This window comes from Thalassophryne amazonica, chromosome 19, assembly GCF_902500255.1.
Source record: "Thalassophryne amazonica chromosome 19, fThaAma1.1, whole genome shotgun sequence".
In the NCBI taxonomy this organism is placed as follows: Eukaryota; Metazoa; Chordata; class Actinopteri; order Batrachoidiformes; family Batrachoididae; genus Thalassophryne; species Thalassophryne amazonica.
Window position 1 is genome coordinate 15,272,525 of NC_047121.1, and position 15,102 is coordinate 15,287,626.

Genomic DNA, 15,102 nt, shown 5'->3' on the forward strand with positions numbered 1-15,102 from the left:
GTGATCCATGACGTTGCAAAGTATTTTTGACACATGAACATACTTATGTCTGTCTGTATGGTCACATTCTTCTGAAGTCAACAATTCAATTCTTGTTACTTACACTTGATACCTGTACCACAGGTACACCCTGGGGAGAAGATGAGCTGATTATATTTCAGGGTTGTTTGACATATATAACTGCATATTATAAATAGGGGAGTTTTTCTTCTGAAGAGCCATTTTTTGGGGTCAATAGACCATGAGATTATTAATGACATAATGTCATGAGAACAATGCAGACAATGACATGTCATTTATGTCAAGTATGTTGTTTATGATCTGTCATACCAGTTATTACCTCCGCCAAGGAGGTAATGTTTTCAGTCGCGTCCGTTTGTTTGTTGGTTGGTTGGTTTGTTAGCAGGATTACTCAAACAAAATCCTCAATGGATTTCAATGAAATTTTTGCCAGGGGTGTATCTTGTCATTAAATCATTCAATGTTGGTAATGATCCGGAACATGATCCGGATCCAGTTTTTTTTTTTTAAGGATTCTTTATCATTGCAGGATAGGGCCAATTTCAACATTTTTGCATCTAACTTCATGAAGACAGGTCACAAAGGCTGAACAAAAATTAAGTTACGACACAACAATAATTTAGCATTTGTTTCTCCTCACTGAATAAACTTATCAGAAAATTAAAAAAAAATAAAAACTTGTGTAATTCATGCAGTTTCTGTTTATAAATACATTTGCTGATGATCTAAGGGTTTAACCCTCTGGGGCCGACGTCGTCGTATACGACGGCTGAGACCAAGCTTTAATAAATTACAAGTAACTTTTTAATGATATGAGATAGAAACTCTTTTTTGCTGACATTTAACTCTGCAGACTTTCAAGCCACCGTCCACCATCTTTGTACTCCTCATAGAAGCTGTGTGATGACGTGAGCAATGTGAGTGTCCAATCGGAATTGGTTCACCATCACATGGTTTTCCAAAGTCAAATCGTAGGGCAGATTCACCTCACGTGACACACCAAAGATTGTTTTTAGGAGTGATGTGTTACTAGTTTATTATAGTTTGCTGTGTGTTTTGAACAAATGTATGTGGAAATTTTCTGCTTTACTTTTTCCTTTCTTATTTCTGATTGTAAACCTTTATTACACTTATAAAACACAACTATAGCATATATATTTTGAAAGTACAGGCTGTCCTGAAAAAAGAGACATAAAACTTGATTGTGGGATACAGGGAGAGCTGTTAACAGCAATAATAAAACATTTATGTCAGACGAGTGAACTGTCCAAAAAATGCCCTTGGAACCCAGAGGGTTAACCACTGAATCTGAAGCATGACAGTAGATGTGTGAAACAACGTGGAATAAGTCTCTTTGCCAAAGGGTATTCCATGTGACGTCACTGAGGCCTTGGCGGAGGTTTGCACTCTCCGAGTGCTTCTAGTTAAATTTTGTTTTCTGTTTTCAGCTTGAAGAAACCAATCAATTATCAAATCATAAACTTAATTTAAAACATACCTGTACTGCCCAGTACATGAAAACACAGTTAATGATGGTCATTCAGTAAAAAATAAACAAATAAAATTATTTTTAATACCACCTGACCTTTGGCAGACCATTGGAAAAAAAACTTTTTGTAGTGAATCTTGGACACCCATTTTTTTCTTATTGATATGTATTTAAATATAAAATATTTAGCAACTCATTATTTGTGAATGTTTTAGAAACATTAAATGTACCTAAAACCTTTGCACAGTCCTGTATACTTGCAAATTTTCAGTGGCAAATGGCAATGTGAAGATTATAGGGTCATACATTTTTCCTCTTACTGCTTGAAGGAGCAAGAATGAACTTATTCAAAATTCATTTTGTTAAAAAGACAAATTATATATTTGAAACCATGAATTGTGTGTTTTCTATATTAAAAATGTGAGACAAGTTGCAGATGGTGGACTGAAGCTGGTGTCCGATTTAAGAGCATGCCCTGATCCACCAGAGGAAGGAAGAGGAGTAGAATAAACAAGAAATCAAACAGAAAACAAAGTCCAAAATGTTAAAAAAAAAAAAAAAAAAAAAGAATTTTCCCAACACAATCTAAACCAACAGAAGACAGGAAGAAAAAAAATGTAAAGGACTCTGTCCGCATCTTACCAGACTGTCCTGGAGGAGGAATACCGCCAGTGCCTCTGGGTAATCGAACAAAAATTGACAGCACAGCGGCTTTGTTGCCAAAGCAAGGCTCGAGGGCAATGGGCTTTGGGACGGACTGTAAAAAGAAAAGAAAAAACAAGGAAGGGCATTAGACACATCACAAGCCTGTGTACACACAATATTGTCAAAGACTGGATGAAGGCAGCTTTGCTGTTCCTGTTCTTTTCATGTTGGACAGCAACGTGAACTGCAACTGTCAAAAAAAAAATAAAAAAGGGGAAGGGGGATGGAGGGTTGGATAGCCCATATTGCAATACATAGGATCATCTGAGGTCACAAACTGGATCCCAAATCTCAAAATCCCCCACTGCACAACGGCACAAGTGTGCTGCATTGACCACATCTGGCTAATTTAGTGGCAGCGTGCTGTGTGCTGACGTCTGCCGCCGCAGGCATCCTGGCACACCTGACTGTCTATTACCATTATCTCGTGTTCATCAGCAGCTCATCCATATGTGGGGATCAGTTTCTCCCTGTAAACACGGGCCGGATCAGCAGCTGCTCGCCGCTTACAATATTCATGGCTTTACCTGGACAGAGGACATGGATAGAGAACGCCCACACCTCGCCTGCATACAGATGGCTGCCTTCCTCTCTGCGAGTATTTCTGAAAGACTGAGCTGGACAGAAAAGTGGGCCATGGCATGGTTTCACACAGTCCTGACATACAAGTTCAATCCCTTCCCACGCTGGTCTTTATACTCTGGAGAGTTGAGCTTAACGCCCGAAGTGGCAACACCATCGGAGTGTGACACCCACAGAAATAGACTCCTCACGCTGAAACGCAGAGTGCGCCTGCACCAACAGTGTGAGTGTAGACGTGCTTTTTACCTTTTCACACACAAATTCATCACTGTTTGACAGGCATGGGGCAGTAATAATATTCAGGCTCTGACCCATTTTACACATTTATTGTCTGTTCCATCTCTCTCAGGCTTACCTTTTATACCAGTGGGACACAGCAGCTGTTACACAGACAGCTGGGAGGTGGCACAAAGATGTGGATCCCTCCAGGTGTTCCTCAGTGGGCTGTGTCCAGCCGTTCACAACACCTATCTCCATATATGTATGATCTAACAAATAAGGGATGTTCCACTCAGATGGGTTTTTTTAATTTTAATCATTCGATCCTGATCTGAGAGTTTGAGTCTTTTACCAGTCCCAATCCAATACTTGCCTTTTCCTAGATATACTTGCACAAGTACATTATATATATATATATATATATATATATATATATATATATATATATATATATATATATATATATATATGCGCTTACTTAGAACACAACGTAATACTGATTTCATGACATTTTAGTTGTTAAAAATACATTAATTCTCATCATTACTATTATATGCAAAAATGTCTTTAAAATATGCCTTCAAAAGTGTACGTTTACTGTAAGGGGTACCTCCATAACCATCTGGCTATGTGCCTGTACAGTGCCTGTTAGCAGGAGGGAAAAAAAAACAAACAAACAGATGAGATTGTCATGCTTTGGCCCTGGACTGGCCCAGAATCTGGTTTTGCCCCCAGTCTTCATTTCTTTCCCTCTCTTTGTCCTTCTGTTCGGCCCCAAGTGTTTATTTTCTGTTTCTTACACTTTAGTCTTGGTTTTGTTATCTGTTATTCTTCCGCCGCGTTAAGTTCTGTTCTAGTTTAGTCTCCTGCTTTTTATTTGTCATTTTGTGTGATCATGTTAAGTTTTGAGTTATTTGTTACTCTTCAGCCACTTACTGAGTTCTGTTCTAGTTTAGTCTCCTGCTTTTTATTTGTCATTTTGTGTGATCATGTTAATTTTTGAATTATTTGTTACTCTTCAGCCACTTACTGAGTTCTGTTCTAGTTTAGTCTCCTGCTTTTTATTTGTCATTTTGTGTGATCATGTTAAGTTTTGAGTTATTTGTTACTCTTCAGCCACTTACTGAGTTCTGTTCTAGTTTAGTCTTCATCCTTTATTTTCTGGTTAGTCAGTCACTCTGTTTTGAGCACGTTAGTCCCTCAGGCTTGTCTGTTACACTTCAGCCACTTGTTGAGTTCTTCTCTAGTTTAGATCAAGCACTGCATGCTTGAAGTGCTGTCACTGTGCTTATGAAGTGAAGACAGACAGAAGGAACAATGTATTGGTGATATTCAATTTATACCATGCCAACCAATCAAAAATTGCCTTGATTGGATCATATTCTGATCATCTTAATCGGTTTGTCATCCCTAAAGGGCATGATGTCTTCTTATGTTGTATGATTGTGAGTACAAGTAATGTATGACCGTGTATGTACATATATGTATGTATACCATATCCATATGTCAGAACACCCAGATATGCAAAATTCTGCCTGAAGAGTGGGTGGGAAGATGCATGAGTGTGCGGCCAATATTACCTTCATCGGAACGCCCACCCCTCCATATAATTCAATAAAATGACTCACAATCACAAATAAGTCACCCATTTATTGACAGACAGACAAATTCACTCCACCCTGTGTGCAACTTTAACTGCAAACTCTCAAACATATGTCACTGTCATGCGACTACTACTGATAAAAAAAAAAACTGCATCCATGGGTAAAAAAATTAATGACTAAAAAAAAAAAATCATTCCCCATGCAAAACAAAAATTATGAGTCACCTTGTTCATTTAACAAAGTAGGGAAAGACCAGCACACACAGATGACGACGTAATAAGTAAGATGTGGAGGCGATGAGGAAAAGCCCTGTGAAAACTCATTTTTTGCTTTTACAATGTGTTGGGGTCACAAAATTAATTGAATTGGGGGGGGGGTTAACCAGCTTTAATTAAAAAGGGGATGAACGGATTCTCAGAGGGTGGGTTCCAATGTTTGGATACAGAAGTAGATGTCCTGGTGTTCTGAATTAATGCCGAACATTGGCTCTAGAAGGGTTTCTTGTCTTGCTTGTCTTGAGAGTGCCAGTCAGGAGTAGCAATCCCTCTGTCACTGCTCAGATGACTGGAGTTGGTGATCGCTTGGTGTTGCAACTGATTTTCTAAACTTTGCAGGCCATTTTTGTAGGCTGTTTTGTATTTCTTGACCAGTTTTTCTAATCTTTTGCTGAGCTTTCCCAAGTACATCTATTGTTGTTTGTCGCCATCAGGTCACACTTGCATATGTCTTTGTAGCGTTTCTGTGGCCATCCCTGTGTACATTTTTCTGATGTTAGTTCACCATAAAGGAAGTCCTTCAGTATTCTGCCATCTTCCACGTAATTACATGGCAATGTCAGGGAAGACATTTCTGTTTCAAGAGTGGGAACATAGAAGGGATATTAGCTGTAGCCTGTACATCCTTGTTGGGCACCTTTGTCCTTCCAGGAGCTGTCAAGTATGCGGCGAAGACAATGTATGTTTAGAGTGTGGCATGTCCTCTTTTAGTGCGCCTTTAGAGTCCATGTCTCACTGACATATATACACTCAACAAAAATATAAACGCAACACTTTTGGTTTTGCTCCCATTTTGTATGAGATGAACTCAAAGATCTAAAACTTTTTCCACATACACAATATCACCATTTCCCTCAAATACTGTGCACAAACCAGTCTAAATCTGTGATAGTGAGCACTTCTCCTTTGCTGAGATAATCCATCCCACCTCACAGCTGTGCCATATCAAGATGCTGATTAGACACCATGATTAGTGCACAGGTGTGCCTTAGACTGTCCACAATAAAAGGCCACTCAAAGGTGCAGTTCTATCACACAGCACAATGCCACAGATGTCAAGATTTGAGGGAGCGTGCAATTGGCATGCTGACAGCAGGAATGTCAACCAGAGCTGTTGCTCGCGTATTGAATGTTCATTTCTCTACCATAAGCCGTCTCCAAAGGCGTTTCAGAGAATTTGGCAGTACATCCAACCAGCCTCACAACCGCAGACCACGTGTAACCACACCAGCCCAGGACCTCCACATCCAGCATGTTCACCTCCAAGATCGTCTGAGACCAGCCACTCGGGCAGCTGCTGGAACAATCAGTTTTCATAACCAAAGAATTTCTGCACAAACTGTCAGAAACCGTCTCAGGGAAGCTCATCTGCATGCTCGTCGTCCTTATCGGGGTCTCGACCTGACTCCAGTTCGTCGTCGTAACCGACTTGAGTGGGCAAATGCTCACATTCGCTGGTGTTTGGCACGTTGGAGAGGTGTTCTCTTAACAGATGATGCGAAGGAGATGTGTTGCACTGCATGAGGCAAATGGTGGTCACACCAGATACTGACTGGTATCCCCCCCCCCAATAAAACAAAACTGCACCTTTCAGAGTGGCCTTTTATTGTGGGCAGTCTAAGGCACACCTGTGCACTAATCATGGTGTCTAATCAGCATCTTGGTATGGCACACCTGTGAGGTTGGATGGATTATCTCAGCAAAGGAGAAGTGCTCACTATCACAGATTTAGACTGGTTTGTGAACAATATTTGAGGGAAATGGTGATAGTGTGTATGTGGGAAAAGTTTTAGATCTTTGAGTTCATCTCATACAAAATGGGAGCAAAACCAAAAGTGTTGCGTTTATATTTTTGTTGAGTATAGTAGTAGGCTCACTTCACAGGCAATGTAAAAATGCACAGATTTATACAGGAGGAGGAAATTCTAAAAATTACATAAATTTACAGAATTTTTGTAAACCTTTGTTCTTATGAAAATGTGACAGTGTATAAAATGCAAATGACCACCACTTAACCATTATTTATAAAAAACTTGATAGGGAAATGATAGGAACATTCTAAATCTCTTAGTGTATTATTTGGAAGCATAAAATGTGTGGCATTTGGGGGACATTTAGACCATTTTTAGTCAAGGTGTATGTAAACTAATTGCCTCAAAAATGTAAATGCAAATAGACTGCACAGAAAAAAATGGGAATCCTCTTACAGTGCCTTGAGAAAGTATTCATCCCCTTGGGATTCCACATTTTAATTTGTTTATGCCATTTCAAATACAAAACATAATTCAGGCTTCTTAATATTAAATTTTCTACGTATAATTAGCTTCCTTAAACTAAAAGCAAATCTCTACAGCTTGATATAAATTAAATAAAAATATCAAAGCCAAGATGATGGGTTGCATAGGTAATGGTCCCCGTTGGCATAACACAAGTAAAACTTGCAAAACCTGCACTATGCACAGTTTATCCAGTAACAGCCACAGAAGCCTATAACTTCTGGGTTGTCTGGGTGTCTTTCCTCACTTGCCTCCTTCTTCCACAGTGAGCTTTTGAGAACTTCCACCTCCAGGCAGAGTTACCACACAGTGCCATACTGTTTGTATTTCATAAAGACTGATGTAAATAATGTCCAAGACATATTTAGTGACTTGGAAATGTTCATGTATCCATCCCCAGACTTGTCTGAAGAAAACTGGCAATAAAACTGGTGATTTAGTTTCAATTTCAATTTATTTTCATTTATATAGCGCCAAGTCACAACAAAGTTGCCTCAAGGTGCTTCACACAAGTAAGATCTAACCTTACCAACCCCTAGAGCAAGCGCACAGGTGAGAGTGTTAAGGAAAAACTCCCCAGATTTCAAACCTTTAGGAACAGATCCAGATGTTAATGAGAGATTACATTGTTCATTAAATCGAAGATATTAAAACTTTACAATATGATTTCATTCAAGACTGTTCAATTGATGTATAAAGTGAAAAATAAGCAATTACTAGTTAGAATTCAGGGATATTTTATGCAAAGAGAAGAAATGTAGAATTTTAAGGGGTTTGTATCATTTTAAAATTGCTGGCGCTAGGACAACCAGGAAATGCTTCTGTGTCTCCATTTGTGGTCCTAAAAAAAAAATGGAATAATCTACCTGAGAAACTCAAGCAATGTCCAGATATCAACTGGTTCAAATATTTATACAAAGAAATGGTATTCTCCAAATATGTATTAGAGGAAAGTGGTTGAGTTGTGTTGTATGAAGGTGTTATACTTGAACCTTTTTCTACTGAAATATGTAGGTGGTAACCAGCTTGTATTGGGAGCTGTTTGGGAAATATTTGTTTTCTTTTAATTGTAATTATGAGCTGCTGTTGTTCAGATTTTGTTAAGAAATGAGCATTTATGAACAGGTACATATGCCTGGTTTGATTTTACTTCATGGAGGGGTGTAGGCATTCATAAGCTTTGCTTCTGCCTACGCCTTTAGGCACCGTATACATTGTTTATTTTTTTCTTACTGTCTTTTTTTTCTTTGACTACTTTATGAGTATTGTTGTTGTATATGAGTGAAATTTTGTTGCATGGGTGTCTAATAAATTCAATTCAATTAAAAAATAATATATATGATTTCCAGCACAGTCGGCCCAAGAATGGGCCACAGGTCCTTAAACAGTTTTGCTGGTATAGGATCAAATAAGCAGGATGTGCTTTTTTTTTTTTTTTACGAGTTTCATCAGCACACCTAGTATATTAGGCGTGCTGACAAAACTGCATGTATTTTTTATAATACTATCAAATTCTTTAAATCTAGGTAAAACCTCAGTGATGGCACCCTAGCAGGGTGTAGTGGTTGGGTTAAGGCATGTTGGGATATGTTTAACCTAATGTCATGTATTTTGAATAAATGTTGCCACCACGTCGAACGACAACTTTTTACCTATGCTTGATTTTGTTGATCAAATCAGAGTAATAGGTCCGTTTTGTAGCCAAGTAGTGCATGCTTATAGTCTAAGATAGCATCGCGCCATGCGAGGTGGAATATTCTAATTTTGAACTACGGTATTTTTGTTCTAGACCTCTAGCCTTATGCTTGAGGTCACGCAAGTAATCACTGAACCAAGATGACTGTGTTTTCAAGGGCGTGGGCGTGTTAGACCCAAGGGGACCATTACTTATGCTACCTGACATCTTGGCTTTAATATTTTAATTAACTTATATCAAGTTGTTGACATTTGCTTTAGTTTGAGTTTCAGGAGGATAAATTTTGACATTTTAATATTGAGAAGACTGAATTACTTTTTGTATTTGAAATGGCAAAAACAAACAAGGTGCAAAATCCCAAGGGGCTGAATACTTTCTCAAGGCACTGTAAGTTGGTCTATTGGCAACGATCTCCTTGTAGTGTTTTATAGGATGAAAGCTGGGCCCCGACTCCCACTGGGCCTGTGTTTATAATGCTGCAAATCGTTTTTAATTTTATTTTCACATTAGTATGAGAGGGTGTTAGTGGTGATGTAAGGTTCAGTTTAAACATACACTTGCCATTCTGCTATTTATTTTACATATGTTGTGTTCTTAGAGCAGAAGTTACGAGTTATTGTCAGAACAACACAAACTGAGGAGCAAACCGCAGAAAGAATGAAAATTCTAATTTGTCATTTTTATTAGGTAATTTTTTCCCCATTTGGATTTCCCTGAAGGATAAAAAAAAATACCACTGAAAATAAGCTTCTATTCATTTGGACAAAGACCTGAGGGACCATTACCAAAGTAACTTCTATCCTGCCCTGCAAGCTGCTTCAAAAAGAAAAGAACACTGGAGAGGTGTGTGTAAACCAGATAAAACTCTTAATTAAATTACAAAATGAGAGCAAACCGCTCTTTTCCTTTTGATTTAACTGCAATAAAAACCCACAATTTGTGCTTCGGACAATGAAAGTTTAATATCAATGAACAAGAAAGAAGTTTGATCATATCACCCCCTTAACAGCCAAACTTCACTGACTCCCTGTGCATATGAGATTAGACATCAAGGTTTTTGATATCAACATAAAATACTGAACAGTATGGCGCCATCTTATGCCTCTCAGACTGCAAGCTTTCTCTGTTCTGAAAGAAAAAAAAGACTTCAGCAGGCTACGTGGCTCACGCTTACTGTGATCTTATTTTACATAATGATCTGCCCGCTGAGATAAGCCACATTCCATTGAAACTATTACAACTGGAATGAAATCTTTTATTCTCACTGGTCTACAATTACTTATACAATTGGTGGCTTCACAATTCATTTTAATTATGATTTATAATCACTATACAGAATTAATCTCTGTATATTTTGTCATTTATATTTCATACCATGTCTGTGTCTTTTTAAATCACTGTTCTAATTTTAAAATTTTAATTTTTTACCTGAGGCCATCAAATATGACCATCGGGTATTGAAAAGGCTTTGCGTCCGTCTGTCTGTGCTCAGCATAAGTCCAGTCCTATGACTGCCACACTTCAAATTTACAGGGAACATTCTTGGGACACAGACCTTGGACAAGTTCAAAGATGGCTAACCTTGACCTATTTTAAGAGGTATTTTAAGACGTTAAAAAAAATCACATTCTGTTTAAATCTGTTTGTTTTGTTTGTTTTTTTTGAGTGGCGGGGTGACAGCCAATCAGAGTAGCGCTGCCCATGACATCAATACCGCTTTGTTTTGTGTGTTTATATACACGTTTCTCATATATTAAGTAAAAACGAGCAAGAAATAAACACTTCTAAAACTGAAAACACTGTTTTAGGATCAAAATAACACGTCTAAAGTGATTTACAAGACATTTAGCTGGCATTAGCATGCATGCTAACGTCCACTAACTCAAAGTTAACGTCCACCCTTGTCAAAAGGTCAGTGCTACCAGCTCAGCCTGTTCCTCTGTTTAAGAAAATGGGATTATGGGATCTATCGCGTGAGACATTGAGGGAGGTCTGTGCGGGGTTTTTTTTGTTATTTCAGTTCGTCTGCAGCTGCTTGCAATGGTCCCCACCAAACAGTTGGTGGCGGTAATGCACCAAGTCAGGTTATGAGCAACGGACTGAAAGGAGCGGAGGACGAAGTCTGGCTGAGCTCTGCTCTGTTAAAAAGAGCAATAAAGTTTGTGTTCAATGAGTTAATACGCCTGCAGAGGAAGGAATTAACAACATGTACACACAGATGCACACTCCTGCAGATGCCGTTAAAAGGTAAATATTGTTTATGATTGATTGATTGAGGGGCTTTACTGAATATGTACAAGTTGTACGTAAGACAATAGTATCTTAATTAAACAACTGCAAATTATAAAGAAGACAACACTCATATGGCAGAGGGAATTTTAGCATTGCGTTATATATATTTTTTTAATTTATTTCTCTTTATATTGTACTGGATTTGAGAAGCACTTTCCACCTACTGTTTTTCAATAAAGTACCACAAGGATGTTGAGCCATCGGGAACCACAGGTCCTAGATGTTGTTGTTTGTACTACAACCCAATTCCAATGAAGTTGGGACATTGTGTTAAATGTAAATAAAAACAGAATACAATGACTTGCAAATCCTCTGTCTGTGCAAATGTTTCCCCAGCTCTATTACATTTCATCCATTTAGCACTTGGGGTTTTACGACCTAACACCCCTTGATTCTTGGGAGGGATATCAACAGTCTTCATGCTGTACGTATACAGCAGGTACATTTTAAGTCAAAAAACGCACACCTTAAAGTGTGATGCTTGCTACGTGACCTGAGTACTATGTGAACTGTGAAAATAAGGGCTCCAGTGAGTGGGTCATGATCTAATATATAAGGCTGACTGTGTGTGTACAACCCCAATTCCAGTGAAGTTGGGACATTGTGGAAAATGTAAATAAAAACAGAATACAATGATTTGCAAATCCTCTTCAACCTATATCCAATTGAATACACCACAAAGACAAGATATTTAATGTTCAAACTGATAAACTTTGTTTTGTGCAAATATTTGCTCATTTTGAAATGGATGCCTCCAACATGTTTCAAAAAAGCTGGGACAGTGGTATGTTTACCACTGTGTTACATCACCGTTCCTTCTAACAACACTCAATAAGCATTTGGGAACTGAGGACACTAATTGTTGAAGCTTTGTAGGTGGAATTCTTTCCCATTCTTGCTTGATGTATGACTTCAGTTGTTTAACAGTCCGGGGTCTCTGTTGTCGTATTATGCGCATCATAATGTGCCACACATTTTCAATGGGCGACAGGTCTGGACTGAGCAAATATTTATCAGTTCGTACAAAGTTTATCAGTTTGAAGATTTGTGGTGTATTCAACTGAATATATATCATTGAATTCTGTTTTTATTTACATTTTACACAACATCCCAACTTCATTGGAATTGAGGTTGTATATACCAGGGGTATTCAACTCATTTCAGAAAGGGCCAAGAGGGTGCAGATTTTCTTTGCAACTATCCAATTCACCAGGTGATTTCACTGATTAATATCACTGAGCAAACAGAATCAGTTAATCAGTGAAATCACCTGGTGGAGCAGGTGGTTACAAAGAAAACCTGCAGCCTCTTAGCCCTTTCTGGAATGAGGAGAATATCCCTGCTATATATGGAGGACAGCTGCCTTTTGGGGAAAATCTGTTTACAGTTATGCTACAGTTTTTTTTTTAAGTATTAACATAGAAAACTGTCTTTGCTTTTATTAAAATGTGGATTGAAGGTGTAATCTGTTTTCAGTTGTGTTCAATTTTCCAAAATGAATTTTTGTTGTCAATAACATTTCCTGAAGCTGCTTAACAAGTACAATATTCTATGTAAAGAAATTATGAATAAGTGATTTTTTTGTATTCACACTGTGACAGTGTTCACATTAGATCAAATATCTTTTTTGTTTGCTTTTTTTTTTTTTTTTTTTTTGCTTTGGCCAAGTGGTTAATGCGCTTGGTTTCAGTGCAGAAGGTTCCGGGTTCAAATCCCACCCCTGCCACATTTTTCCATGTAATGTGGAGTTACGTCAGGAAGGGCATTCAGCATAAAACCTGTGCCAATTCAACATGCAGATCCACCTTGGATCTGCGCTTCGAGGTGGCAGCGTCTCGCCGTTTCAAGTTGAAAACTTCCACATTTCAGGCTCTGTTGATCCAGTAAGTCGTCAGAGAACAGAGAACTTTCAGAAGAAGTCGGCATGAGGAGTTTATTCGGACATTCCATTGTTAACGGACATTTTGTAATGAAAGAACGTGCGGGCAGAGTCGCATGTCGGGCCGGACCTGACCACGGGGGGTCGGGACAGGAAAAACACCTCCGTTGGAAACCTTAACGGGCAAGTTGGAACATGCCCAAGCTGTTAAACAATTTCTCAGTTACTCACTTGTTGAAAGCCATCAAAAGCCGCCTGAATTTTACAAATGGTTTTCAACATGGAGGTGTTTTTCCTGTCGCGGTGCACACAGATTTGCCGAGTTGTCACGGAAACGACTCCGCGAATTTGCGCGCACGTCTTTCATTAAAAAATGTCCATAAACAGTGGAATGTCCACATAAAGTCCTCATGCCGGCCTCTTCTGAATCTTCTCTGTTCTCTCACGACGTCCTGGGTGAATTAAGCCTTAAATTAGAATGTTTTCAGGTCGAAACAGGCCGACGACGGCGCCTGGAAGCGCTGCACGACGTCCTGCTCTGTGGGAAGTCCTTACACCGACAGAAACATCCCATAATCTCTCATCAGCCGTTAAACTTTTCACCGAAAACTAGCTTAATTTCTCGAATAGTGTCCACTCGGATATTCCTCACAGGTCCAGAAAAAATGTTGATAAAGCAACGCGCGCCGTCTCGAGCAGCGTGTGAAACAAAGGAATTCAGCCGAGAGGGCGGGACCACATCTCACTCAAGGCCTGCCCACAGGGAAATGACGTCACCGACACGCGTGAAAAAACTCACGTATGCGCACGAGGGTTCAAGCATGATTGGTGTAATTGCATGTCATTCAAATCCATATAGTTAAAAAAAAAAAATAAATGTCGGTTTATTGTCTAATAGACCTCGTATCTACATGAAAGGTTTATCTTTGACCTGTTGTGTGACTGTCATGCCCAATTGCGCTGTGTTTGTGCTTGTGCTTGAGGGCTGTATGTGGGGTTAATCTACTGTCTCGTGTCGTTTCTCAGATCAGTTGTTGGTTTGGTTTTGTGGTATGCAGGAGATCACTTGACCGAGGGTCTATACGTTCAAATAATTAAAAAAATACTGTCATCACTCTTTACTCTTACTCAGTCAGTCTCTTACAACGGTGTAGCCTAAATACACGAGCTTTCCAGGAGCGCACCCAATTCATTACGCATGCTCAGAGGCATGTCCCCTCCGGTGCGCACTTTTTTTGGGGGGGGGGGGGGACCCCGCCCCCTGTGATAAACTCATCGCCCCCTTAATATTTTTTTCTGGCGCCGGGCCTGAGCTCACGCAACAATGGGAATTGATGTAAATATGGTTTTAAACAAAACAAATAAATAATAAAAAGTAAACCTAGGAAGTACAATATCACAGTTGGCTAATTTTCCTCCTCTATCCCTTGGTACAACGGATGAAATAATTATTTTGGACTTGCCGGAAGCAGACCAACCACACTTGGGTTGCTTTCACAGGACTGTTGCTGCCTCGGGCAAAACATACTCCTCAACCAGTATTTTTACAAATGGAAACATAAGGGCTGCCCTGAGCACACCTGTGATTTCTGTGTAAAAATTAAGAAGAAGAAAAAGAAGAAGAAGGGGAAGAAGGTGGCAGGTAGCTCTTAATTTCACGGCTTTGGGCTGCCGACAGATTCTTTTGCCAACACAAACTCTCCCTGCAGTAGCTGCAGGCAACTTTTTGGTTTCAGGTTTGCTTATGTGCGTCACATTTTATAATTTACCGCACCTCACAGCCAAACTGCAGAGGAAAAGACATGCTAAATAAATGTGAAGAAAAAAAGACACTCACGTGGGATATAATATTAATTTTGATTTGAACCGACTACGTCGTGTTCTAACCAGCTGTGATACTGTAACATGGAAGTTGCGCTCATGTTCAGCCAAGATGCTTCACTCACCATTTGACAATTATAAAAACACTGCATCCTTCAAATGGATTTATCTCTGTTAACAGATGGGTCCATGTATTTTGTCCTGTACAGAAACAACTGGCAAAATTCAATTACAAACATTATT

The 15,102-nt window shown here is 39.1% G+C and overlaps 1 protein-coding gene across 1 annotated transcript in view; it reads right to left on the reverse strand.

Annotated features, from left to right (window-relative positions):
* The window catches only part of atrn (attractin), a 446,230-nt gene that overhangs the window by 12,637 nt on the left and 418,491 nt on the right, over nt 1-15,102 (reverse strand). Inside the window, exon 28 of the mRNA XM_034159382.1 lies at nt 2,153-2,267. Within this exon, the coding sequence (XP_034015273.1) occupies nt 2,153-2,267 (115 nt within the window). The remainder of the gene's footprint in view (nt 1-2,152; nt 2,268-15,102) is intronic.